The 26490-nt window shown below is 44.5% G+C and overlaps 1 protein-coding gene across 1 annotated transcript; it reads right to left on the bottom strand.

Annotated features, from left to right (window-relative positions):
* Positions 1 to 4702: 4702 nt before the first annotated feature.
* On the bottom strand, positions 4703 to 25291 carry SERPINB5 (serpin family B member 5). Its single transcript, XM_060244274.1, has 6 exons — positions 25114 to 25291; positions 21029 to 21166; positions 15009 to 15126; positions 10886 to 11028; positions 6952 to 7119; positions 4703 to 5258 (listed from the first exon to the last, which is right to left on the bottom strand). The coding sequence occupies exons 1-6, from the start codon at positions 25279 to 25281 to the stop codon at positions 4866 to 4868; spliced, it is 1128 nt and encodes a 375-aa protein (XP_060100257.1). The 5' UTR covers positions 25282 to 25291; the 3' UTR covers positions 4703 to 4865.
* Positions 25292 to 26490: the final 1199 nt, after the last annotated feature.

Genomic DNA, 26490 nt, shown 5'->3' on the forward strand with positions numbered 1-26490 from the left:
AGTTCAGTTGAGTTATCTGAGTAAAATTTAAAGGAATAAGAAATAATAGGAATATTATTATGGGGGCCTGCTATAAACCACCAAGCCAGCCAGAGGACTTGGATAAGACACTCCTAGAACAGATGACAAGATTCTCAAAGAGATGGGACATGGTGGTTATGGGAGATTTCAATTACCCAGGTATCTATTGGAAGTCTAATTCTGCTAAAAATGAAAGGTCAAATAAATTCCTAATTTGTCTTGCTGACAACTTCATTTCCCAAAATGTGATGAGGGAAACAAGGGGACCTGCTATCTTGTACTTGATTCTCGCCGACGGGGAAGAATTGGTTGATGAGGTGAAAGTTGTGGGCACCCTGGGTAGTAGTGACCATGTAATTTTGGAATTTACCTTCCTGGGGAAGGGGAAAGCTGTACATAGTCAGACATGTAGGTTGGACTTCAGGAAGGACAATTTTGACAAACTGAAAGTTATGCTGGATAGAATCTCATGGCCAAAAATACTTCAGGAAATATACTCAACAGGAACACAAGCACCCTCTGGTACTAACTCTGAGAGCTGAACTAGATGATATAGTGTCCCTGAGTCCATTCTGGGGACACATCACTATTTTGTAGGAGCGAGTTCCCACCAGGGCAGTCCTATTAACAGCACTATTAGAGGGCAATTCTGATTGGGAGTCTTGTGGCATGGGATCGGAAGAGCTCCTGCCTTCCTTCCCAGTACCATTTTCCCAACCCAAAATGGAGCCAGTGGAGATGGATTCAGGGACACCATATCATTTAGTTTGGACCTCAGAGAACTACTATTACAGTTCCACAATGACCAGATGGGACATCTACAGTAGGAGGCAGGACTGAGACCACAGAAGTCAGACAGCAGTCGTCCAGCAGGCATTGTCATGTTGCCTCAGTGAACCCTTACTGCTGACGTGTGACAGCTCGTGTCACAATACTTTCAGCGCTATAAGTCATACGTTTCAACTGACATTTTGCAACAAGCATTTGAATCATTACGGACACTTCACAATGGCTCAGGAATTACCCAGCCCAGCGCACTGGCAAGTTCTTCCTGCCTTTCTCCAAGAAGAAAGGCATGCAGCTGCTGGAAATATACTTGGAAGGACATGCCCAAATGAAAGCAGTTTTGCTTCCTTCAAGAGATCTTCCAAGTCTTCCTTTTAATGAGAACAGATCACTGAAGCAAAATATTTCCGCGTAATACCTTTTCATATTGAAATGATACGTGCAGCTGCAAACAAGTTATAAAAGAGCTATAGTATTCAGTATAGCAAAGAGCTACAGTATTCAGGAAAAGCAAACTCAGGCTATCAACTCGCTGTGTTTTTATCCCGCTGTGTTCCTCCAAAGGACCTTAGAGTGGTGTACCTAGTTCTCCCATCCTCGTTTTATCTTAAACTCGTTTTATTTTAGATATCTGTATCTGGCTGTATTCTATTTTTCATATCATTCTATTCTTTCTAAGTACATGGAGATTAAAAAATACGAGTTATGGGAGTTATGGCCGGTGTATTTTTCCTGCTTGGTTTTGTTCATAAGGATTTCTTTTGATGCAGGAATTCTTCTTGGGAAAAGCTCTGCACACGTTTCAAGACAGATCCGTCTTCTCTCTCTCTCTTTAAAAGTAGACACTTCCACGATGCTCCAGGCAAGCACCTCCTATAAATCACTACTCTTACACTACTATTATATTATGCTAATATTATGGACTCAAACTTGGATTGTATCTTGAATTTACCTTTTTAACCACATAAAAGTCTCAATTTTTCTTTCAATATTTAAGCATTAGATGGATGACCTTGTATTTAAACAAATCAGATTTACCTTCCTCGTCCCTGGGGTTTAATCGATCAGCTTGGCTCGGTGTTCACTCTGCAACTTTCTGGGGAGACTGGAACTCAAATGCTGCTGCCACACCTGCTAATTAATACTCCTACTTCAGTGGAACTGATGACGTACTCCAGGTGGCACCCCAACTGGAATTTTTCAACATAGGACTGATTTCCCCCAAATGAAACCCTGCTCCTTTGGACAAGTTTTAACTCAACACGGTTTCATTTAAAAAAAGGAAATATTACATCCTTGGAAAAATTGTCCGCTAACCCAGAGCAGAATTGAAATGTTTGTATATGAGAAATAATACAAGGCCTGGTAACAATAATCTAATTTTGTTCCTTGATAGATCACCTTTGTATCCCATCTTTTTCTCCAAGGACCTTCAGATGGCATTATGCTCTCAACAGCCCTGTGAGGTGAATGAAGATTTACAGCTAATGATTAGCCTAGGGTCCCACAGACAATGAGGGCCAAACTCCAGCAACAAGGTAAACAATACCTCCTGGAGCAATTTCAGCTTGGGAAAATGATGAAGCTGAAGCCCCTCTCCCTTGGCACCATGTTCTCTCAGAGAAGTAAGTTTTTCTTGGCTGCCATGAGGCTGTGAACCAGTTTGGTGTAGTGGTTAAGTGCACGGACTCCTAGAGATTTGGGTTTGGAGCCTGGGGAAGTCACGGACCTCAGTGGGGTTCAATGCCATAAAGCCCACTCTCCAAGACATCCATATTCTCCAGGGGGGCGGGACTGATCTCTGTAGTCTGGAGATGAGGTGTAATTCCACCTGGAGGCTGGCTTCCCTAAGACAGACAGACACAGATAGACGGATGGATGATATGTTTAGCCTGGAGAGGAGATGGCTGAGAAGTGATATGAACACCATCTTCAAGTACTTGAACGGCTGTCATATAGAGGAAGTCGTGGAGTTGTTTTCTGGTGCCCCAGATGATCAGACCAGAACTAATAGGTTGACATTAAATCAGAAGAGTTTTTGGTTAAACATGAGGAAGAACTTCCTGACGGAGTAGTTCCTCAGTGGAACAGGCTTCCTGGGGATGTGGTGGGTTCTCCTTCTTCGGAGGTTTTTAAACAGAGGCTAGATGGCATCTGATGCTGATTCTGTGAACTTAGGCAGATCATTAGAAGGAGGGCAGGATGGGTCACATCAGTGCTTAGTTCTCACGGCCCTTTCTTATATGTCCAGGGAAATGCTGATCACCACTTGGGGGTCAGGCAGCTCCAGACCACTTTTTGCCAAGGATCTTGGGATTGTTTTCTTTTTTCCAACTTCTTGGCATGGAGTAGATGTCACTGGGGATGTGGGGGGAGGTATTTGTAAATTCCCTGCATTATGCAGGGGTTGAACTAGATAACCCTGGAGGTCCCTTCCAACTCTATGGTTCTATGGATGGGTGGGTGGATAGATGAATGGGTGAAGATTTCCCTTTCTGAAAAGTTCATTTGCTTTTTGTGATTAGTTATGGGCAGCATGAAAAAGGTTATTGGTGTAGAAATATCCATCCATGAGCTACTCCCTGGTGGTATTTTTGCATAGTTCTGTTTATTTCTATTTCCATACTGAAGCTGCCAGATCAGGTTGGGTGGAAATGGAGAAATTCCGACAGAGGACAGAGAGAAAGCAGAAAGGCTTAATGCCTATTTTGCCTCCGTTTTTCCCCCTGAAGAAGAAAAGAGGCTCATCTAGAGATCGTAGTAGGCAAGGCACAGCATTTGGACTGCTAGTTGACATAAACAGAGAGGCCATGTGGTACGTACCCAAGAGAGCTTTCTAGAGAGCTTGCAAAGGAAGGACATTCAATCTGCAAAAAGATTGCACCAGGGGGTCCAATTCTATGAGCCCCCCCAATTCTATGCCCCTATCCCTCATTATTTCCAATGGAGGGAAAGCATTTAAAATGTGTGCAGTCCCTTTAAATGTGATGGCCAGAACTCCCTTCAGAGTTCAATCATGCTCTTCACAGCCTTGTTCCTGGCTCCACCCCCAAAGTCCCCAGACATTTCTTGAGTTGGACTTGGCAACCCTACTCCACATACTCAGACCACACTGATTCCATCAAACTCCGGCATCACACCATCCATCCCCATGGTCGCTGTAGCTTTATCCACGTTGCCAATGTAAGAATTCCACAAGCACACTGGGCCAGAAGGATTGAAAGTTTTATTGGGACAAAAGCAGGGCCTCTCCTGGCCTCTGCTTCAACAACCAAGACCCAGCAGAGGAAAGTAAAAACCCAACTACAGCACAGGCTTTTTAGCCCTAAGGGACCAGGGGGAAAGAACTACATTCAATAAGGGAACATCACCAAATTTGCAATTTTTATGATATAACAATACTGATGCTCCAGCTACATAGATTTTTAAAGATCTAGTGCAATCTTTTGGAACTTTGCCCCCTCCCACAAATTCAAACAACTCCCTGAGGGAGAAGTTAGCTGCAGTGTTTTAAAAGTCAAGATTAAATTACCCTGGATGAGGGAGAAGTTAGCTTCAGTGTTTTAAAAGTCAAGGTGCAAAACACAGACCGATTCCTCACTAGCCTTACCCCACTCTCACTCTCCTATTCTCCGTGGGGCTTCCGTTGGATTTTGCACAAGCTGTCCCGGGGATGCAACTCACTTCGCCTCTTTTGCGTGGCAAACAGAAACTGGTTTTTAGAGGATCCTGCTTGCTGCATGAAAGAGGCAGAGCGTGTTGCAGCCTCGGGGCAGCTTGTGCGAAATCCGACGGAAGCCCCGCGGAGAAGAGGAGAGAGAGAGAGTGGGGTAAGGCTAGTGGGGAATCGGTCACATTTTTCATGCTGCCTAAGAAAACGACACATATCTGCTTCGAATGCCTAGTGTGAACAAGAGCATCATATGAAATCATACATCCTACTTGAACAAGGAAACATCTTTAGGATATCTTTCAGAATTTAATACTTGGGTTTCTAAGGTTTATAGAAAAAGGGAAACTATATATATATATATTTATAAATCTGGATTTTCTCATGCTTACGGAGAACAGAATCTGCCAAAAAACACAATGCTACGAGTTTTGTTGTGCCTAAAGAGGAAGATAAATGGATGGTCAGCTTTAAATTCGTCTTTGTGTTGTAGGATCCGGTATCCGGGCACGTCTCGGGAATCTGCCCCTTCTTCTTCTACTTGCAGCGAGACTTTGTGGATGACCCGTGACAGAACCACCCCTTTGGTCTCTGACATTTCGGAGAAATCGGATTCATCCTCTTGAAACATGTGAGTCATGCCAAGGCTTTCAAAAATAGGCTTGAAATCGTACTCCCCTTCAATTTTGCATTTGGGAAGAAACACATTCACTTTTGCGTTGGCCATTGTGCTGGGATTGATCCACTGTTGCAGCTTTTCCGGAGTGAGCTCTTTCTCGAGCTGAAAATGTAAGACAAATTGATAAGAACATCAGCCAGTACAACTGATCTTCAACGAGGCAAGACCTATTCGTTGTTTGGACAATTAAGCGCAGTGCAGTTATCTAACACCCTAACCTTGTTTATATATTAGCTATGGCCAGGGCTTTTTTCGTAGCAGGAACTCCTTTGTATATTAGGCTATACCTCACTGATGTAGCCAATCCTCCAATGGCTTACAGGGCTTTTCTTACAGGGTCTACTGTAAGCTCTTGGAGGATTGGCTACAGGGGGGTGTAGCCTAATATGCAAAGGAGTTCCTGCTACAAAAAAAAAGCCCTGGCTACGACCGTGTACAACAGGAGTCCACAGCTATGCTGAGACTGGGCATTTTGGGGATTTTAAAGATTTTTTGTTGCCCACCAGGGACTCAGTAAGTCCCTGTTTTTCCTGCCTACTGGGGTGGCATACCCAGTGAGGCTGGCAAGCACCTGGCAAGCTGTTATTCATACTGATGACTGCACAGATCACAAATAGTAACAACCCATCAGGTCCTCCATGGTCCCGATAGTTCGTCACGTAGATCACAAATAGGGCAGTCCTGATTGGCTGGGGTGCTCTTACACCATCTCTCCTCATCTACCAATACAATTCCATTTAAAGTTGTGGGGAGCTGCTACTAAGTTGCATTTTGTGATATCTGTTGTCACCTGGTTGAAAAGCCACTTGTTACGACATGAGCCGCTAATGTAGCATTTTGCTGGTGTAGAACCTCAAAAGGATACGACCCCCTAGGATTTTTAGGAGCATAACAACCAGATGCAAAGAGCCCACTAGATATGAATAAACATGCTTACTTTGAAACACAGTATCAGGGGTGGCATTCTAGCAGGAGCTCCTTTGCATATTAGGCCACACCCCCTGATGTAGCCAATCCTCCAAGAGCTTACAAGGCTACATCAGGGGTGTTTGGCCTAATGTGCAAAGGAGCTCCTGCTAGAATTCCACCCCTGCACAGTATAATTAAGTATCAGGATGCAGAACTCGCTCTTCATCGATTGTATCAAAAGCATCTTCTAAATGGGCAGGATGACCATTTAGCTGGATTTGGCTGTACAGTTTACCAATTTGCTTATCATTTCAATTCAAGCCACCCTGGGACATCTGAAAGCTTACATCTGACCACATCAACCCACTTTCTCACTAATTTCTGACCAACAAGCATGATTGGTGGTGGCTTCCATTTCCCAGCCTCTTCATCTATGGCTCCTATTCTTTGGAATCAGCGACCCGCAGGGTTGTGTTTTTTTTTAACAGGAACTCCTTTGCAATTAGGCCACACACCCCTGATGTAGCCAATCTTCCAAAAGCTTACAGGGCTCTTAGTACAGGGCCTACTGTAAGCTCCAGGAGGATTGGCTACATCGGGGGGGTGTGGCCTAATATGCAAAGGAGTTCCTGCTACAAAAATGCCCTGGCTGCCAGAAAAGGGGGGGGCCCTGCGAAGTTTATAAAACCTATTTTTAGCTATCTTTTAGCTGAAATTTTCTTATTAAACATCTCTCTGCTGTATTTGTACTATATATATATATATATATATACACACACACACACACACACACACACACTAATTTAAATAGCTGTTTTCATTTGTGTGTGTGTTTCATTGAATGTTAAAGCAATGGATAATTAAATCAATTAATGGTGTCTTCTACCTGTTCCAAGCCAGTAGTATCATCCTCAATATCTTTAGGTAGTAAGATGAGCATACTAATGTGCTTGTTATGACAGGGGAGTTCCAGAATCTTGGTTTTCAAATCATTTATGTACCCAAGGCAAAATGTAGCTTCCACGTTCATCATCTCCACTGGTTTGGTTTCAGTCTGGTAAGAACAAAGAATTTGGTTATTATTAATTACAAGCGGGAACCTGCAAAGTTTTGTGGCAGGCATCTCATCTCCTCCTCCATCACTATTTCCTCTTTCCCTTTCCTGAAAACCTCCATAACCTCTCCCCTTTTCCTGCTTCCTTTCCACTCAACAGCCAGTCTACAGTTATCAGCCTCTACCTAGGAAAACTGTGGCCCAGCTGTTCGGTGCTGGCCACTGGGCCAGGCCCAGTTGTATAGGAGGGAACCCTCAAAGACTTGGAAGACACCTCATTTCCCTGTATTCCCCCCGCCTCGCCTCACAGTATTTCTTCTCCTCCTCTAGGCAACACCCGTATCCTCCCCTTTTTCCCTGCTTCATTTTCTCTTTCTCAGCCATTCACCAACCAACCTTTTACTTAGATCCAAGTGGGCAGCCGTGTTGGTCTGAAGCAGTAGAACAAAGTAGGAGTCAAGTTGCACCTTTAAGACCAACAAAGAATGTAAGCTTTTGTGTGCTCTAAGCATATTTCATCAGACAAGGAATCAAGTACAGTGAGCAGAGCTGCATATAGCTGGCAGGCAGTGGTTTAGTCACTGGATCTTAAATTTGTACCATTTTGCATTCTAAACCACTGCCTACCAGCTATATGTGGCTCTGCTCACTGTACCTGATTCCTTGTCTGATGAAGTGTGCTTGGAGCACACGAAAGCTTGCATTCTGAATAAAACTTTGTTGGACTTAAAGATGCCACTTGACTCCTACTTTGTTCTACTGCCTTTTACTTGTCTCCCATCTTCAGCTGTATTATTTCTTTACTTCTCTTATAGCCTGCCTTTCTCCACAGCGGTGCCCAAGCAACTTACGTCGTTTTCCTCTCCTCCTTTTTATCCTCACAAAAAACCCTGTGAGGTAGATTAGGCTGAAAGTATGCATCTCATCTAAAATCGTACAGTAAACTACCACAGGAAGACGAGGCTCTAAACATGGATCCTCTAGAGCTGGGGGGTCCAAACTGTGGCTCAAGAGCCACATGCAGTTCTTTCACACATGCTTGTGTGACTTCCAGAGGTCAGGGAGGAACTTAAATGCAGGCTTACTCTAAAGTAAGCATGCTTAGCATTGGGACCTCCGTCAGCCTCTGAGCGCTGACCCATAGATAGGCAACTATTTCCACCATGTGTGAAGCAGGGAAGGAGGGGGAAATAGGCAGGCTTGCAAGCTCTTCACCACCACAGAGGTCACCTGGGGACCTAGAACAGAGAAATAGTGCACAAGAGCCAAGGGAACCATGGGAAGGAGGGATGGAATTGAAGAGGGTGGTGCAGGTTTCTCCCTTAGTTTCTTAGCTCTTGTAGGAATCTGTTTGTTAAAGGTCAAGGTAGTCCCCTGTGCAAGCACAAGTTGTTTCTGACTCTGAGGTGACGTCGCATCACGACGTTTTCACGGCAGACTTTTTATGGGGTGGTTTGCCATTGCCTTCCCTAGTCGTCTGCATTTTCCCCCCAGCAAGCTGGGTACTCATTTGACCGACCTTGGAAGGATGGAAGGCTGAGTCAACCTCGAGCTGGCTACCTGAACCCAGCTTCTGCTGGGATCGAATTCAGGTCATGAGCAGAGAGTTTGACTGCAGTACTGCAGTTTTACCACTCTGTGCCACGGAGCTCTCTGTTTGTTAAAGCTACAGGAGCTCATTTTATCATTTTGGGTTTTAAAACCCCACCCAAATTTTTATTTTAGATTTTTCTGCAAATCTTGGGCATTGTTAACGATCCCCCCATCCAGCATTTTTTACCTTCATTCTTCAGGAACATGTGTAAGGGAAGCGTAAGAGTTTCCTGGGGAAATCTACCTAAATAACTGACGTATCTTTGCATGTGTATGTTGCAAGAAATGCAAGACCCAAACTTCTTTCATTTTATATCTGGCCTGATAATTTGGCAAGTAAAGATCAGAACTCTTTAATCTCGACAATGTTGGTGATCGCTCGCATGACAATTGCTAAACATTGGAAACCCCCACATACCCCCACGATTGAAATGTGGTATGATAAGTTATGGGAAAGATATTTAATGGGAAAGACAATGGATAACCCTTTCTTCGAAAATGATACTGATTTGGCTATAGATTATGTTTTGCTCTGGGCCCCGGTTTTGAATATTTTGGGGAATATCTTTGGGAATATTTCCTTTTTTGCCTAATAGAATGAATTGTGGGCTGTTTCTCAATTCTTAATGCCTAGCATACTATGTATTGTTTTTGTGAATTATTTATTATATGCATCCAATGGTCTAAATTGGATTCTTGTATGTTAGATTTATATTTTTATTATTTATTTCCACTACGCTCCCTTTTGTATTGGATTAGATTCAATAAAATAAAATTTATTTTTTTAAAAAGAGAGAGCGAGCCAGCACGATGCAATGGTTAGAGGGCTGAACTAAGATCTGCACGACTCAGGTCTGGATGTCCGTTGACCTTCAGACAGCCACTCTCTCTTAGTGTGACCTACCTCATAAGCTTGTTGTGAGGATCAAACCAGGAGTGGAAACTGATGTTGTAAGATGCCTTAGATCCCCACTGAGGATCAAATCACTAAATAGACAAATATAAATAGCGCTTTGAGAAATACAGTGGGAGGTCACAACTGGTGAAGGCTTTCAGTATAATATTACATATATGCAGGGCTTGTGTTGTAGAAAAAGCCTAGCAGGAACTCATTTGCATATCAGGCCACACCCCCTGACATCACCAGAAGTGGCATCACCCATTCAGTGGGTTACTTCTCGCATATTGACACAGAACAGTACAGTGACATCCGTCGCATTTCATGAAGGTGTGTTCTCAGAAGGTCTTTGTTTCGCCCCTCCAGACACGGCCAGAGAGAGAGAGCTACATGCAGTGCAGTGGACAGCTGCAGGCCCGGCTTTTCCCAGAAGGGGGCACTCATGGGTGGGTCTGTATCTCTTACTCTCTTTGCAAGCCTATTGGAGGCTGGAGGCAGCAGAAAGGACAGAGCACGTAGTCCGGGAGCGTGTGGCTGCCTAGTGCCTTCCCTCCGCCTGAGGCCTTTTTTTGCAACTGATCAAAGCCACCAAGTATTACGCCGTCTTTCAGTTTGCAAGAATATATTATAAGGAAAGAGCCCAATGTTCGCACTGAAATCAGAAGCTTAATGCTGTGATTAGAGAATGTAGAATGGGGTTCCTAAATAATGGAGCCGTCAAACTGAAGAAAGAATTGAAACGTCATCAAAATCTAGAGAGACGTCTTTTTAAGAAAGTGGCTGCATTGAAGCTACACTCCTCAGGAGCCCCCACCTTGTCAATTTCAGTTGGACTATTTCCAAGTTTGGACTTGTATCTTTTCGATTGGAGATGGGGGTTTTTGGACCCTTGGGGTTTTCCGTTACTTTAAAAGGCCCTAGCACCGCTGGCCTCTATCATTATTGTATTGTCTATTATGTGTTGTACACAATCCTTATATCTTTGCAAACTGAAAGACGGTTGTAATACTTGCTGGCCTTGATCAGTTGACTAATTACACCAAGTGCCCTTCAAGCAGTGAGACCTTTTTTTGAGCTGGAGCCCTGGCCAAGTCAGCTGGAACTGCGTTCCTGTGCATTCCTGCTCGGAAAAAAAAGCCCTGCATATATGCTTTGACTATCAAAATTTGGTGAAACTTTAGCTCCATATTTTAAAATTCTATTCTGGCAATTCACGGGCGGCAAATGTCAGCAAATTCCATTGTTTTTTGTGGGAGGGCTTGTATTCTTTCATACCTTGTTTATTCTAAAGGGACATTCCTTGATTTGCTCCTCAGGGAATTTCTTCATCCAGTTTGTTGTAAAATAGGCTGCATTTATCAGAATGATCTTTGTCTCATCATTGACAGTCCCCTCGACCAAAATATTCTCCATTTTACCTGTCGACCCAACGGAAAGAGAGGTTCATTGAAAGATTACCCCAATTATAATACATAGAAGAAAAGGAAGGACAAAGTTAAACTCTTACATATGAACATATGAAGCTGCCTTATACTGAACCGAACCCTCAGGGGTCCATCAAAGTCAGTATTGTCTACTCAGACTGGCAGCGGTTCTCCAGGGTCTCAAGCTGAGGTTTTTCACGCCTATTTGCCTGAGCCCTTTTTAGTTGGAGATGCCAGGGATTGAATCTGGGACCTTCTGTTTACCAAGCAGATGCTCTACCACTGAGTCACCTTCTGGAGTATTTCTGTTTCGGCAGGTATTTATTAGTAATATTTCTAAAGGCTTCCATCTCACCTGTGTCCCCAAGAAGCAGGACCCAAGGTGGCTTACAAAAAGTCACCCCCAATCAACAACTCAGTGTAATAAAAGAAAAAACTAATTAAAAAACTTTCAGATATGACAGATCTGAGGCACAAGTCTGAGAGGCGGGCAGAGCTGAACCAGCTGAACCAAGCTGAACCAGAGCTGAACTCTTACTGAACCACCCTCCATAGAAGCAGCAAGAAACTATTTGACACAAGTCCTTGCAGGGCTATAGGCAAGCGCTCACGGCCAAATGCTGCAAAAAATATATGTGTTGTCAAAGAAATATAATAAAGCGCTGTAAATACAAAATGTGCAAATTATTTCTTACAACACCATCCAGACACAAGCTGTACACAACCACCTTAAAATGCTTTTTGAAGACCCGAAAGACCACAGATTTAAAAGTCCATACAGGAAACTCCTCATGAAGAATGAAAGCTCATTTCTTCTTTCCTTGCTTGTATGTCACAGCAAATTTATATCCAGTCATCCCGGAGCGGGAGTGAAAACGCTTCTGGAGTGAAAGTGAAAATGCAATGGATAGGCATTTCTCCCAAAGGTTTTGTCTGGCGCATGTTTCCGGGTCAATTCAGTCCCCAGGTGGGGGCAGGGGATCCCCCGGGTTGGAGGCCCTTCCCCCGCTTCAGGGTCATCAGAAAGCGGGGGGAGGGGAGGGAAATGTCTGCTGGGAACTCTGTTATTCCCTATGGAGATTTATTCCCATAGAAAATAATGGAGAATTGATCTGCAGGTATCTGGGGCTCTGGGGGGGAGGGCTGTTTTTTGAGGTAGAGGCACCAAATTTTCAGTACAGCATCTAGTGCCTAATATGCGAAGGAGTTCCTGCTACAAAAAAAAAAGCCCTGCCCATCGCTGTCCTCAGCCAAATGCCTGGTGGAACATCTCTGCCTTTCATTCCCTAAGGAAAGGTATTAGATCCTGCAGGCCTGTATGGCGAACTCTCCACCGGCCATCGAAATAGAGGGGCACCAAAGAAGAGGTACAAGGACTCCTTGAAGAAATCCCTTAGCACCTGTCACATCAACCATCACCAGTGGTCTGACCTAGCCTCAGATCGCAAAGCATGGAGGCACACCATCCACCAGGCTGTCTCTTCCTTTGAGAACACACGCATAGCTGGTCTTGAGGACAAAAGGAGATTGAGGAAGAATCGCACTGCTACAGGACCAACCCTAAATCAGACTTTTCCCTGCAGCCGCTGTGGCCGGACCTGCCTGTCCCACATTGGTCTTGTCAGCCACCAGCGAGTCTGCAGCAAACGTGGACTATTGCACCCTTCTTAAATCTTCGTTCGCGAAGCCAAGCCGAGAGAGAGAGAGATCCTGCAGGACATGGTTGTTCTCTGGCAGAGAGTTCCACCAGGTGGGGGCCAGGGCCAAGGAAGCCCTGACCCTAGCTGAAGAAAGCTGGATCTCTCACGGGCCAGGGACCACAAGAAAGTTCTTGTTCCCTGAGCCCAGTGCTCTTCCAGTAGTATACTGGGAGAAGTGATCCTGAAGGTATGTAGGTCCCTGACCACTAAAGGTCAAGACCAAGAACTTGATCTGGTGCTCCAATGAAAACCAGTGCATACTGATGACACCCCAGCCCCAAAACCTACATAAATATCTAGTTTGGGATGTTGCTTGGCCCAAGGGGATTTTTAGTTTCTGGGGTTATTCATACAATTCGTCATCATCTCAAAAACACAAACTTCAGCTTCCACTTCAGGTCTTTGCCTAAGTGAGCACATACATATATATCAGGGGTCCCCAACCCCCGGTCCATGGACCAGTACCGGTCCGTGGCCTGCTAGCAACCGGGTCGCGAGTTGTATAATTATTTCATTATATATTACAATGCAGTAATAATGATAAGAAGACGACAACATTGGATTTATATCCTGCCCTCCACTCAAAATCTCAGAGTGGCTCACAATCTGCTTTATCTTCTCCCCCCACAACAGACACCCTGTGAGGTAGGTGGGGCTGAGAGGGCTCTCACAGCAGCTGCCTCTTCAAGGACAAGTCTGTGAGAGTTATGGCTGACCCAAGGCCATTCCAGCAGCTGCAAGTGGAGGAGTGGGGAAATCAAACCCAGTTCTCCCAGATAAGAGTCCACACACTTAACCACCACACCAAAATAAAGTGCACAATTGTATCATCCCAAAATCATCGACCCCTGCCTCCAGTCTGTGGAAAAATTGTCTTCCACAAAACCGGTTCCTGGTGCCAGAAAGGTTGGGGACTGCTGATATGTATGACTCTAGGGGGTGACTCATCTCATTGCCTTCACAGAAAGAATGTTTTGTGTCTTTTGTATTCTTACACTGTGGGGGCACTGAACACCACCTCATTTGTGAACTGAAGCTTCCGTACAAGTCCTGACACATCTACTACAACTTTGAAGTTATACTGAAGTTTTATCTAGACAAGGCACTGGGAGGAAATCCATAGATCCTCTCTGAATTTAAAAAACAAATAGCAGCTTGCACAATCACAGTTCAGATCAGGACTTCAGGACAAGATGACAAATTGCAAAATTATTCATGGGATAGAGAAGGTAGAGAAATTAGTACTTTTCTCCCTTTCTCACAAGACAAGAACTTGTAGGCACTCAGTAAAGGCTTCTTCTTCTTCTTCTATTACTTCTTCATCTTCATCATCATCTTCTTCTTCTTCTCCTTCTCCTTCTCCTTCTTCTTCTTCAAAACCAAAGAGCCAGTTTAGTGTCGTGGTTAAGTGCGCGGACTCTTATCTGGGAGAACCCGGTTTGATTCCCCACTCCTCCACTTGCACCTGCTAGCATGGCCTTGGGTCAGCCATTGCTCTGGCAGAGGTGGTCCTTGAAAAGGCAGCTGCTGCAAGAGCTCTCTCAGCCCCACCCACCTCACAGGGTGCCTGTTGTGGGGTGGGGAGGTAAAGGAGATTGTAAGCCACTCTGAGATTCAGAGTATAGGGAGGGATATAAATCCAATATCTTCTTCCTTCTTCTTCTTCTTCTATTATTATACACAGACAGCTTACTGCGGATTTTCTGAGTCCATTTTTATCCCACCCTTCTTTTAAGGTACTTACGGCAGTATCCTTCATTCTCTTCTTTCCCATTTTATCGTCAGAATTATTTTGTGAGGTAGGCTGTGAGTGTGACTGGCTCAGGATCATCTACCCTGTTTAATGACTGAATGGGGATTTGAACACCGAGGTTCAAGTCTCTCACTCTCTAACTACTACACAAGGCTGTGATAATGTACAGGCAAAGTAATATTGCAGTATGATATGGATATGAGTTTTTGCTATGGCTAGGACTTTTTTTGTAGCAGGAACTCCTTTGCATATTAGGCCATACACCCCTGATGTAGCCAATCCTCCAAGAGCTTACAGGGCTCTTCTTAGAGGGCTATGGCAATTTATGCGGAAGCATTTTATAGATTATTTTAATTAGGAAGTTTAATGTGAAGTCATTAGCTACTCTGAGCTTTCTAAGCATGCAAGATACAAGCCTTTCAAAAAAAAATTTAAAGTACAATCATGGAAGGATTCACTTTACAACAACAGTCCCACTTTTAGACAACATTAAGCAGGTTGAGTGATTAAGCCGCACTTGCCATCAGTTAAGTCGGAAACAGATTTGTTGATTTGTAGCCTGGTGTCCTCTGTTTTGTCTTTAAAATCAACCAGCTCCAATTCTGATGGGAAGGGTCTTTTGACGGCACTGGTAAATTCCTGAAAAATAGAAGGAGAAATATTAAGTCCTCGTGCATCCCAGGGAAATAAAATTCCAAACACACTGCAGCCCTCTAGGCTTCAGGCTTACAGAGGCAACCTTTAATGGGATCTCATTTCAAGAAGCTAGACTTATATAGCTATTTTTTTCCCCACCATAAATTGAACTTCTTTCAACCGTGAAGATCTTTTTATAATAAAGGGCATATTGGGTTTTTTAATGGATCTCTCTTGGATTTTTGTTTTAAAAAAGCTTTTACGGCAGGAACAAAATGGTTATGTGAGTCTAATCCTTAAGGAGCCAACAGTAGAATATAAATATTTATTCAAGCACATCTGCACTCTCATTTGTGCGGCTTATGTGAACATATGAACATAATGAAGCTGCCTTATACTGAATCAGACCCTCGGTCCATCAAAGTCAGTCTTGTCTACTCAGACTGGCAGCGGCTCTCCGGAGTTTCGAGGTGTTTCATGCCTATTTGCCTGGACCCTTTTTAGTTGGAGATGCTGGGGATTGAACCTGGGACCTTCTGTTTCCCAAGCAGATGCTCTACCACTGAGGCACCATCCCTCCCCACCATCCCTCCCCAATGTGTTCCTATTGCTTTGGTTTTCTTTTTCTTTTCTGCACGTTTTTCTCCCTCTAGTGGTCAATTAGACATTACATTGTTGTATATCTGAGCGGGCAGCCGTGTTGGTCTGAAGCAGCTGAACAAAGCAGGGGTCAAGTCGCACCTTTAAGACCAACCAATTTTTATTTAGAACGTAAGCTTTCGTGTGCTCTTAAGCACACCTCATCAGACAAGGAATCCACCTCAGTGAGCAAAGCCATACATAGCTGAGCAGAGCCATACATAGCTGGTAGGCCACTGCTCAGCTATGTATGGCTTTGCTCACTGTGCTGGATTCCTTGTCCGATGAAGTGTGCTTAAGAGCACACGAAAGCTTACGTTCTAAATGAAAATTGGTTGGTCTTAAAGGTGAAACTTGACTCCTGCTTTGTTCAATTGTTGTATATCTGACACTTTAAATCTGCAGGATGTATGCCCGACACACAAGAATGTAGTATTGAACTGACCACTACAGGAAATAAAACATGTGGAAAGGGAGGGGGGAAGCAATAGGGACACACGTGATGAAAATTAGAGTGCAAAAGAGACCCTAAAAGTCTTCCCAGCCAGCTTCTTTTACCGTAGTGAAAAAAAACCCCAAAAAACCACTGTAACATCTTATTGCGAAGTGAAAATTAATTGAACAGTTTCAATAGGACAGTCACCATTTGTTTAGGAACATTCATATAGTCCATAAAATAAAGAGATCAACATACAGGGGGTTTTTTCTGTTCATTTCACAGCAAAAAAAACCTCTTCTCAGAGGTCATGCAGCTGTGTGGTGCAACGATGGACACATCTGGATCTTAAGAAGACCATTTCAAATCAAAGATTCTTCATCAAGGTCGCTTTATAATGAGAACATAAGAACATAAGAGAAGCCATGTTGGATCAGGCCAATGGCCCATCCAGTCCAACACTCTGTGTCACACAGTGGCCAAAAAAATTACACACACACACACACACATACATATATATATATATATATATATATATATATATATATATATATATATATACACACACACACACACACACACACTGTGGCTAATAGCACTAATGGACCCCTGCTCCATATTTTTATCCAATGAGGAGTCGATGTTCTTATCAGTTTTCGCATGCAGAAAGCTATTCATCCATTTCATAGGCCTAATCTGTAGTGGCAGCCTGGCAAACCTCATTGATCGCTTGTGAAACAGGTAGTGCAGGGACGTTGAACTCATTTGTTATGAGGGCCAGATCAGACATAAATGAGACCTTGCTGGGCCGAGCCACATTGGGCCAGGCTGTATGTGTCCCTATTTAAGATTAGGTAGCAGAGATATAAACTTTATAAAGAACACAGATAAACACAAATAAAGCATGCTTAAAACATTACCACTCTTTGATCTTAAAGGTGCTTTATTTTTATCTCTTCCACAGGATCCAGGGAACTGGGCAAAGGAAGCTCTGGCTCTTTCCTTCCATCCCCGGGAGCCAGGAGGGGGAAGAGCCTCAGCTAATAGAAGGAAGAGAGGCTTGGCTCAGTAGCTCTGCTGTGCATTTGAGAAAGCCTGGCAAAGCAAGCTCTCCCTCCCCCCTTCCTCCCCAAGGGTGGAGCCTCAGCCAATGAAGAGAATAGAGGTTTTGCTCTGTAGCTCCTGTGCAATTGAGCAAGCCTTGCAAAGCAAGCTGTTATGCAGAAGGAAGCAAGAGAGGAGGAGAAGGAAACAGATGACAGCCAGACAGCTTGGGGGCCTGACAGGAGCCCTCCAAGGGCCTGATTTGGCTCCCGGGCCACATGTTTGACGCCCCTGAGCTAGTGGCTGAAATATCTGCAGAACTTACAACCGTCAAGATGACTGCAGCCCACCAGCCATATCTGAAGCTTGACACATCCTGATATATCTCATGTGTTTGTGGCCTGAGAGGGGCTATAAAAAGACAGAGCATCTCTAATAGTATTTCTTTTATCTGATACTGATGCTTATATCTCCCAGAAAGTTTCAGCCTTCACCCTTGCAGCAAAGAAAATACATGCCAAGGTAGCAATGCGAAGGGATGATTTGTAGATTTATGTGTATATCGCCATTGTTATTCCTATTGTATTGCATCTGTTGTTATACCCTTCTGCTTTACTTTGTCTGTTCACTAATGTTTAGTTTCCTTTGCTTTCCCTTGAGACTTTTGTAGACTTGTAACAGCTAATATAGAGTCCTGTGGAGCAGAGTGGTAAAGCTGCAGTACTGCAGTCTGAACTCTCTGCTCACAACCTGAGTTCGATCCCGGTAGAAGCTGATTTCAGGTAGCCGGCTCAGGTTGACTCAGCCTTCCATCCTTCCGAGGTCAGTAAAATAAGTACCCAGCTTGCTGGCGGGGGGGGGGGGGGGGGAGTGTAGATGACTGGGGAAGGCAAGGGCAAACCACCCCGTAAGAAGTCTGCCGTGAAAATGTTGTGAAAGCAATGGCACCCCAGAGTCGGAAACGACTGGTGCTTGCACAGGGGACTACCTTTTCTTAAACAGCCAATGGCTAATTACAATAAATGAATGAACGAGCATCTCTAAGAGTGGCTGAATTACAGCCAGCTTAGTAGATCCCATCAAGAAACTCAATATCTCAAATATGCTGGGTATGCTATCAAAAAAAGCAAGTATGTCATTACACCATCACTTTTGAACTTAATTGTTATCCATCTTCACTTGTCATGGGTCACACACACACATACAAACAAACCTCCAGTCCACATGAATCCTGCTGGTTGACCTTGGACCAGTCACAGTTCTCTCAGAACTCTCTCAGACCCACCTACCTCACAAGGTGACTGTTGTGGGGAGAGGAAGGGAAGGCAATGGTAAGCCCCTTTGAGACTCCTTAGGGTAGAGAAAATGGGGTATAAAAACCAGTTCTTCTTCTTCTTCCACCTATTATGCTGGCCTGGTATGAGCCTTGTGGTCATCATTATATCAACTTCACAAGGATGACACCAGAACTGCACTACTTCATATATAAATTATATCCTCATACATCTTCCGTGCACATATGACGTGATAAATATTCTTCAGTTCTAAAAAATTTCAGCCGAAATATTTATTTATCAATTTGCATGTATTGTTTTTTATGGCAATCTGAAGTCGGATTTAAATTAAAATAGTTCAATTAAAATATAAAATATAATATAGAGTGCTAAAATACAGAGGGTGTACTCTGATGAATGTTTGGCGGAGCTGGATTTGTTCAGTATTGTTTAATTTAAAATGCCACTTTGAATGCCACTTAGATTTTTATAAAAGATGCAAACAGACTTATGGAATAGCAATGCGCTACTGTGTGATGCGCTACTGTGTGAGCTTTCCAGCCAAACAAGCTCTATATCAGGGATATCAAACATGCAGTTTGGGGGCCAAATCAGGCCCCCAGAGTGCTCCTATCAAGCCCCTGAGCAACTGGCTGTCATCTGCTTCCTACAGAGTGAGGTCTCTATTTTCTCCATTGGCTGAGGCTCCTCCCTTGGGGAGGAAGGGGGGGAAGAATAGTTTGCTTTGCCAGGCTCTCTCGATTGCACAGCAGAGCTACTGAGCCAAGCCTTTCTTCCTTCTATTGGCTGAGGCTCCTCCCCGCCCCAGTCCCCTGGGGAAGGAAGGAAAGAGCCAGAGCTTCCTTTGCCCAGTTCCCTGGATCCCATGGGAAAGATACAAAGAAAGCACCTTTAAGACCAACGAGTGCTAACGTTTTAAGCATGTTTTACGGTTTTTTTAAAAATATATTTGTGTTTGTGTTCTTTCTAAAATTCATATCTCTGCTACCTAATCTTAAATAGGTACACATGGCCTGGCCCAACGTGGCTCGGTCCAGCACAACATGGTCCAGCCCGACAAGGTCTCATTTATAATAGATCCGGCCCTCATAACGAATGAGTTCAACACCCCTGCCCTAATCAGTTGATGGCAGAGGCTGTGAATTTTGTCCGAGGCCACCTAGTGAGTTGATGGCAGAGGCCAGGGCTGAGTAGCATTTTGGGAGCCACCTGGGGAGTTCTTGGCAGAAGTCCAAAAAGATCAGCTTGCCTGAGGTCATCTAATGAATCAATGACAAAAACAAGGTCTGAGAACTGTAGACCTCCTAGATCGTAGCTCATTTCCTTAGCTGCCGTGCTGTACCTGCTCTGATTTATATGCCTCCATTATGCTTAAATCATATTAAGGAAGAAACAAATAGTAATAACCAGTGTTCCCTCTAAGCTGAGTTATTGCGAGCCAGCTCACAGATTTTGGCCTCCAGCTCACAAATTTTTATCTCAGTTTAGGAAGGATGACCCCTGGGCACACTAATTTATGCAGCAACTCACAACTTTCATGCCAGCAGCTCACAAAGTAGAATTTTTGCTCGCAAGACTCCGCAGCTTAGAGGGAACATTGGTAATAACCAGGCCTTTTTTTTTTAGCAGGAACGGTTGGCTTGGTGTCAGGGGGTGGGGCCTAATATGCAAATGAGTTCCTGCTGGGCCTTTTCTTTTAAAAAGCCCTGTGTGAGACAACGGTGCCATCAGGGGTGTGGCCTAATATGCAAATGAGTTCCTGTTGGGCTTTTTCTACCAAAAAAGCCCAGGTAATAACATTCTACTTTCAGATATGGCTAGGAAGTGAATGTTGCTAGACAATCTGTAATCTTTTGATGCAGCTTTTGCACTAAACAAGAGACCTGTGTTGTAATTTAATACCTACTGAAGATGAGCTATCATGTAACAATAATCAATAGGAAAATTATATTCACAATGAAGTTTAAGGTCACAATGGTCAATAGTTTGGGTTTCAAAAAAAAAAAACATGATTAAGAACATAAGAACATAAAAGAAGCCATGTTGGATCGGGTCAATGGCCCATCCAGTCCAACACTCTGTGTCACATAATGGCCAAAAAAACCTCAAGTGCCATCAGAAGGTTCACAAGTGGGACTAGAAGCCCTTCCACTTTGCACCCCACCCCCCCGCCCGGCAAGCACCAAAAATACAGAGCATCACTACCCTAGACAGTTCCAATAATATGCTGTGGCTAATAACCACTGATGGAGCTCTCCTTCATATTTTTATCCAATCCCCTCTTGAAGCTGGCTATGCTTGTAGCTGCCACCACTTCCTGCGGCAATGAATTCCACGTGCTTATCACCCTTTGGGTGAAGAAGTACTTCCTTTTATCCGTTCTAACCCGACTGCTCAACAATTTCATTGAGTGTCCACGAGTTCTTGTATTGTGAGAAAGGGAAAAAAGTACTTCTTTCTCGACTTTCGCCATTCTTTCTTAGTGGCTTACCGTAGTTGGGTTTAGGGACTTTTCCACATAAAGCCGTTTGACCATTTTCAGTGAATAAAAAGAACTAAGCTTGGAGGTATCCGCTGTTAGTGTTTGGAAGCCAAAGGGAACATCTTTAACGTCTTCTAGATGAAGGCCCTGTTGAGCAATAACATTTCAAATTAAAACACAGCTCTCAGCATAGATAAAAGGAAACATGTTGGGTCTTCCTGCATTCAGTCTTTACTATTTTGATTGTTTATTATGTCATGGTTTTATGGTTTTACTGTTGGATTTTTACTGTTTTATTGTGTTTGTGATCCACCTTGAGCCCATTAAGGGGAAGGGTGGACTATAAATCTACTAAAATAAAACTAAAAAAAAATTACTATTTTTCCTGAACTTCAGATGGTATACCTTTGATTCGGATAATTCCCTTTCATTCCACATATGTAATTATACTTCAGCACTTTGTGCCAGAAACCCACATCTCTGCGGATTGTGCTTTCTGCATATTCACAGAAGAAAGTGTGTTTTGAGCCCTGATGGCTCTTATCTTTTGGAGAAGAAGTGGCCGAGGCACCAGCTTGATACTTCTCCCTTCCTTTCAATGCCCCGTGTTCTCTCTTCCTTTTCATAGAGCCACGATTGGTGCAGAACCGGATTAACAATTAGGCCAAGTAGGAACTGGCCTATGGGCCCCTACAGCCTTTGGAGCCCCGAGCCAACTCCCCCCCCCCCCAGTTTCCCCCTGCTTGCAGCCCTCCCAGCCTGCACACGCAGCCAGCAAACTGAGCTGCTCTTTGCCCGACTTGCCTGGTGCAGCTGCTGTTGGCGTTGTCGCCAAGTTTGCCTCTCTCTGCCTCTCCCCTGCAGCTTAGTAAAAGGGGCTTTTAAGATTTATTGGATTTACATCCTGCCTCCCCGCAGGCTCAGGGCGGCTCACAACCAGTACGATAAGAACAATTTAACAATTAAACAATAAAACAAGTTAAACAATTAAAACAGTTAAGAACAATTTCAAAAACTCTGGTTCGGATCATATTCGACGTTTTCTCGCTCCAGATGGTGTTCAGTATATATGAGATGTGTCTCAGTCACCCCATATCAGTCCTTCGATGTCAAATTAAAGGCCTGCCGGAACAGAGTTGTCTTACAGGCCTTGCAGAGCTGGGTGAGGTCCCGCAAGACCCTAGCTTCTTCTGGCAGCTAATTCCACCAATAGGGGGCAGCAATCAAGAAGGCCTGCTCTCTGGTGGACTGCAGTCTAGCCTCTCTCAGCCTGGGGATCGCTAATAGATTTTTCGTCCCAGATCGAAGTACCCTCTGGGAAACGTGTGGGGAGAGACAGTCCCTAAGGTAAGCAGGTCCTCGGCCCTATAGGGCTTTAAAGGTAGAAGAGGCCTGCAAGCGGCAGCGGGGGCCATGGGTGGTGAGGTGGGCAATCAGACTCTAAGATAATTGGCTTGGGGGATCCCAAGATTTTGACTGCCTAGGGGCCTCCACAGGGTTTAATCCGGCGCTGGGCTGGTGGGAGGAATCCTTCCAGGAAAATCAGAATGAGATTGAATGGAGGCAAACGAGGTGATCTCCTAGGGCTCTGGCATTCTGGGGGTGCCAAATTGCTATGTTATCAGTGCAGGGAGGGGGGGCAGAAGTTAGCCTTGCCTCGGGTGCAGACAGTCTAGGGCCGGACTTGAGTCGATGAGGCCTTTCACTGTTAACAGAGCAATGTTTGCCGACATAGGAAAGGAAAGGTCCCCTGTGCAAGCGCCAGTCGATTTCGACTCTGGGGTGACGCTGCTTTCACAGCGTTTTCACGGCAGACTTTTTACAGGGTGGTTTGCCATTGCCTTCCCCAGTCATCTACGCTTTCCCCCCAGGAAGCTGGGGACTCATTTGACCAACTTCGGAAGAATGGAAGGCTGAGTTGACCTGGAGCCGGCTACCTGAAAACCCAGCTTCTGCCGGGGATCGAACTCAGGTTGTGAGCAGAGCTTAGGACAGCAATAGTGCAGCTTTAACACTCTGCGCCACAGGGCTGTTTTGCTGACATAACATAATGGGAATAACCCAGGGATAATCTACAATTCGTAATGGTTAGTATCTAATCCAAATGCAAGCCATCAATCCTTGCACCTGTTTTTGTTTTGAGGGAAATGTTCGTGATTGAAGTCCATTTGGCTTAGAAGCGCTTCTTGAAAAGCGGGTTTTTCCAGTCGCTCTCCCATCTTAAACTGCTGCCGACTCTAAACAAATGTAAATATTCAGCAATTGCCCAATGAGGAAACCTGCTATCATGTTAATTGGCCACCTAACGTAGATCAAAGAAAAAGAAACTGAAACAGGGAAGGGCAGCGGGTGATGCTGAAGTATTTGCAGAAAAAATATATGTTAAATCGTCGCATGGATTTCAAAACGGAGCAAAACAAAGGTTTGCAGCGAAAGCACTTTGGGGGAGTGCGGGGCAAGAGCACGCTGGAAGCGGTCTGAGTGCTGATTCCCTTAAAATAAATGCAGAACCAAGAAGAAGGCCCAGCACAAAGCAGCAGGGAATGCAGGAGGGAAGAGCGAGACGTGCTCAGAAACCAAGGAAAAAGACAGCTCAATTTGTTAAGCTTACTATTCTGTCATTGGATCTTAAACTTGTACCATTGTGCATTCTAAACCACTGCCTATCAGCTATACGTAGCTCTGCTTATTGTACCTGATTCCTTGTCTGATGAAGTGTGCTTGGAGCACACTGAAGTTTACCTTCCGGATAAAACTTTGTTGGTCTTAAGGGTGCACTTGAGTCCTACTTTGTTCTACTACTTCAGACCAACACGGCTGCCCACTTGGATCTAGGCACAGAAAGACATCTATATACCATTAGCCATGTGTGGCCACCATCTGCAGATACTTAAATTCGCAGATCGAGGCCACATGGAAACTAAAGAGATCTTTCTTCAAACTTGGGAGGAGGAAGAAGAGGAGGAGGAGGTGACTGGATTTATACTGCACCCTTTACACTGAGTCTCAGAGCAGCTTAATCTCCTTTCCCTTCCCCTTCCCACAACAGACACCCTGTGCACTGGGTGGGGCTGAGAGAGCTCTTTTGAGAACTGCTCTTGAGAGAACAACTCTGAGTAGGCTTGCCAATCCCCAGGTCCCAGCGGGAATTCTTCTGCTTTCCCAGACGCCTTCTCGCCCCCAGTCAGCTGGCCTGCAGGGGGAAGCCCCGCCCCCAGAGGACCATGTGCCTTTCAACCTCCGGAGGCTTCAGTCTCCAATTGAAAGGCTTCCTCCTGGGATGGTGCATCTGTGTTACTTTGAAGAAGTTGGCAGCAACTCGTGAGTAGAGAGGCCAATCCCTTGCTTCAGTCGCCAGAAAAGGGGGGGGAGAGGGAAATGTCTGCTGAGCACTTAATTATTCCCTATGTGAAGATCGATTCTCATAGTGTATAATGGGGAATTGATCTGGAGGTTTTGGGGGCTCTAGGGGAGCTGTTTTTGAGGTAGAGGCACCAAATTTTCAGTATAGTATCTAGTGCCTCTCCCCAAAGTACCCCCCAAGTTTCAAAACGATTGAACCAGGGGATCCAATTCTATGAGCCCCAAAAGAAGGTGCCCCTATCTTTCATTATTTCCTATGGAAGGAGGACATTTAAAAAGGTGTGCTGTCCCTTTAAATGTGATGGCCAGAACTCTCTTGGAGTTCAATTATGTTTGTCACACCCTTGTTCCTGGCTCCGCCCCCAAAGTCTCCTGGCTCCACCCCCAAAGTCCCCAGATATTTCTTGAATAGGACTTGGCAACCCTAGCTCTGAGAGAGTTATGACTGACCCAAGATCACTCCAGCAATTGCTTGTAGAGGAGTGGGGAATCAAACCCGGTCCTCCCAGATAAGGATTGGCTACATCAGGGGTGCGTGGCCTAATATTCAAAGGAGCTCCTGCTAGAATTCCACCCCTGGTCACTTCCCCTGCTTAACATCTAAATACATACATGATGAAGTATATATTTAATTTATGTAACAAGGACAATTCATTTTAGGGAGCTACAAAAGAATTGTTAACCGAGCTTTTATTGTTGCACCTCCCAAATTCACACCAAAACACATTTACCTGCTTCATTTGGTCCGCTGTGTCCCCCTTAGCAGCCTTGTACGCGAGAGCCAGAGAAGTCGAAGTGCACAGGGGAGCGAAAATAATATTGGCCAGCTTATCGTTCTCACTCAGCTTTTTGAATACGTCAACTGCAAAAGCAGTGTTGGCAACCTGGATGGTTTCCATTGTGGCGGTTCTGGCACAGAACAGAAAAGCATATCAGTCAATCAAATAACCAGTCAGCCTTACATATCAATAAATACCACAGTCCATTATTATTATTATTATTATTATTATTATTATTATTAGTTTATTTATATTCTGCCCATTCCCCCATGGAGTACATCAAATATATCAGGGATGGCCAATGGTAGCTCTCCAGATGTCTTTTGCCTACAACTCCCATCAGCTGGCTGGGGCTGATGGGAGTTGTAGGCAAAAGACATCTGGAGAGCTACCGTTGGCCACCCCTGAAATATATGATATTTCCCCACTGTCCCCATGCTGTTGACGAGCTGTGTAGCCTCTAAGCCATCAATCAGCTTGGCGAAGCATCGGGCAGCCTTGAAGGAGCCTGCTTCCAGGTTGGCCAGCTGAATAACCTACATCTCCTTTCAATTCTCCTGCGGCACTTGCTGGTCACGGGTGTGATCTCTGCACCCCAACAGGTTCATTTCAATCTGCCCTGGATTCTGGCCTTAATGAGTAAACCCATACTTTAGAAGCCTACCAGGGCTTTTGGGGTTATTTAGCAGGAACGCACAGGAACACAGTTCCAGCTGGCTTGGCATCAGGAGGCGTGGCCTAATATGCAAATGAGTTCCTGCTGGGCCTTTTCTACCCCAAAAAAAAAGCCCCGCTGCAGACACTTGGTTGGTTGGTGGCCAAATCTGCTTGACGTAAAAGCCACATAAAATAAATGTCAGGTTTTGAAAGCCGCAAGACATGAACAAATATTACACACGTGTCTTTATTAAAACCCTTAATACTTCCTTTGCACAGAAAGATAAAATACAAATGTATGCACTTTACAACATGACCGTGCTAGAAGGAGACTTCAAAAAAAACTGGAAATAACAATCCCCATAAGACCAGTATAGGGGAAGGTTAGGGAATTATTTCTTGGCACCAGTGGGAGAAGGAAACACACATGTACCATATAAATCACTGACAGCCATTTGCATCATTATGCATCTCTCTTTCCTTGACACCAAGGTTAGTAAATACAGCTCCTACAAGAGCTATGAAACTAAGGGGGAACCCTGCACCACCCTCGTTAATTCCGTCCCCCCTTCCAGCGCTTCTCTTGGCTCTTGCACTCTCTTTTCCACTCTAGGTCTCTGAGTGACCTCTGTGGTGGAAGAGAAGAGCTTGCAAGCCTGCCTATTTCCGGTT

The sequence above is a fragment of the Heteronotia binoei genome, chromosome 7 (genome assembly GCF_032191835.1).
Source record: "Heteronotia binoei isolate CCM8104 ecotype False Entrance Well chromosome 7, APGP_CSIRO_Hbin_v1, whole genome shotgun sequence".
In the NCBI taxonomy this organism is placed as follows: Eukaryota; Metazoa; Chordata; class Lepidosauria; order Squamata; family Gekkonidae; genus Heteronotia; species Heteronotia binoei.

Excerpts from the sequence above, each read along its gene's own strand:
- SERPINB5 (XM_060244274.1), bottom strand. The coding sequence starts at position 25,281 with ATGGAAACCATCCAGGTTGCCAACACTGCTTTTGCAGTTGACGTATTC. Across the intron at positions 15,127-21,028 it reads AGTCCCTAAACCCAACTACG|GAATTTACCAGTGCCGTCAA; the intron begins GTAAGCCACTAA and ends TCTATTTTTCAG. Across the intron at positions 11,029-15,008 it reads TGTTTCCGACTTAACTGATG|GTAAAATGGAGAATATTTTG; the intron begins GCAAGTGCGGCT and ends TTGGGTCGACAG.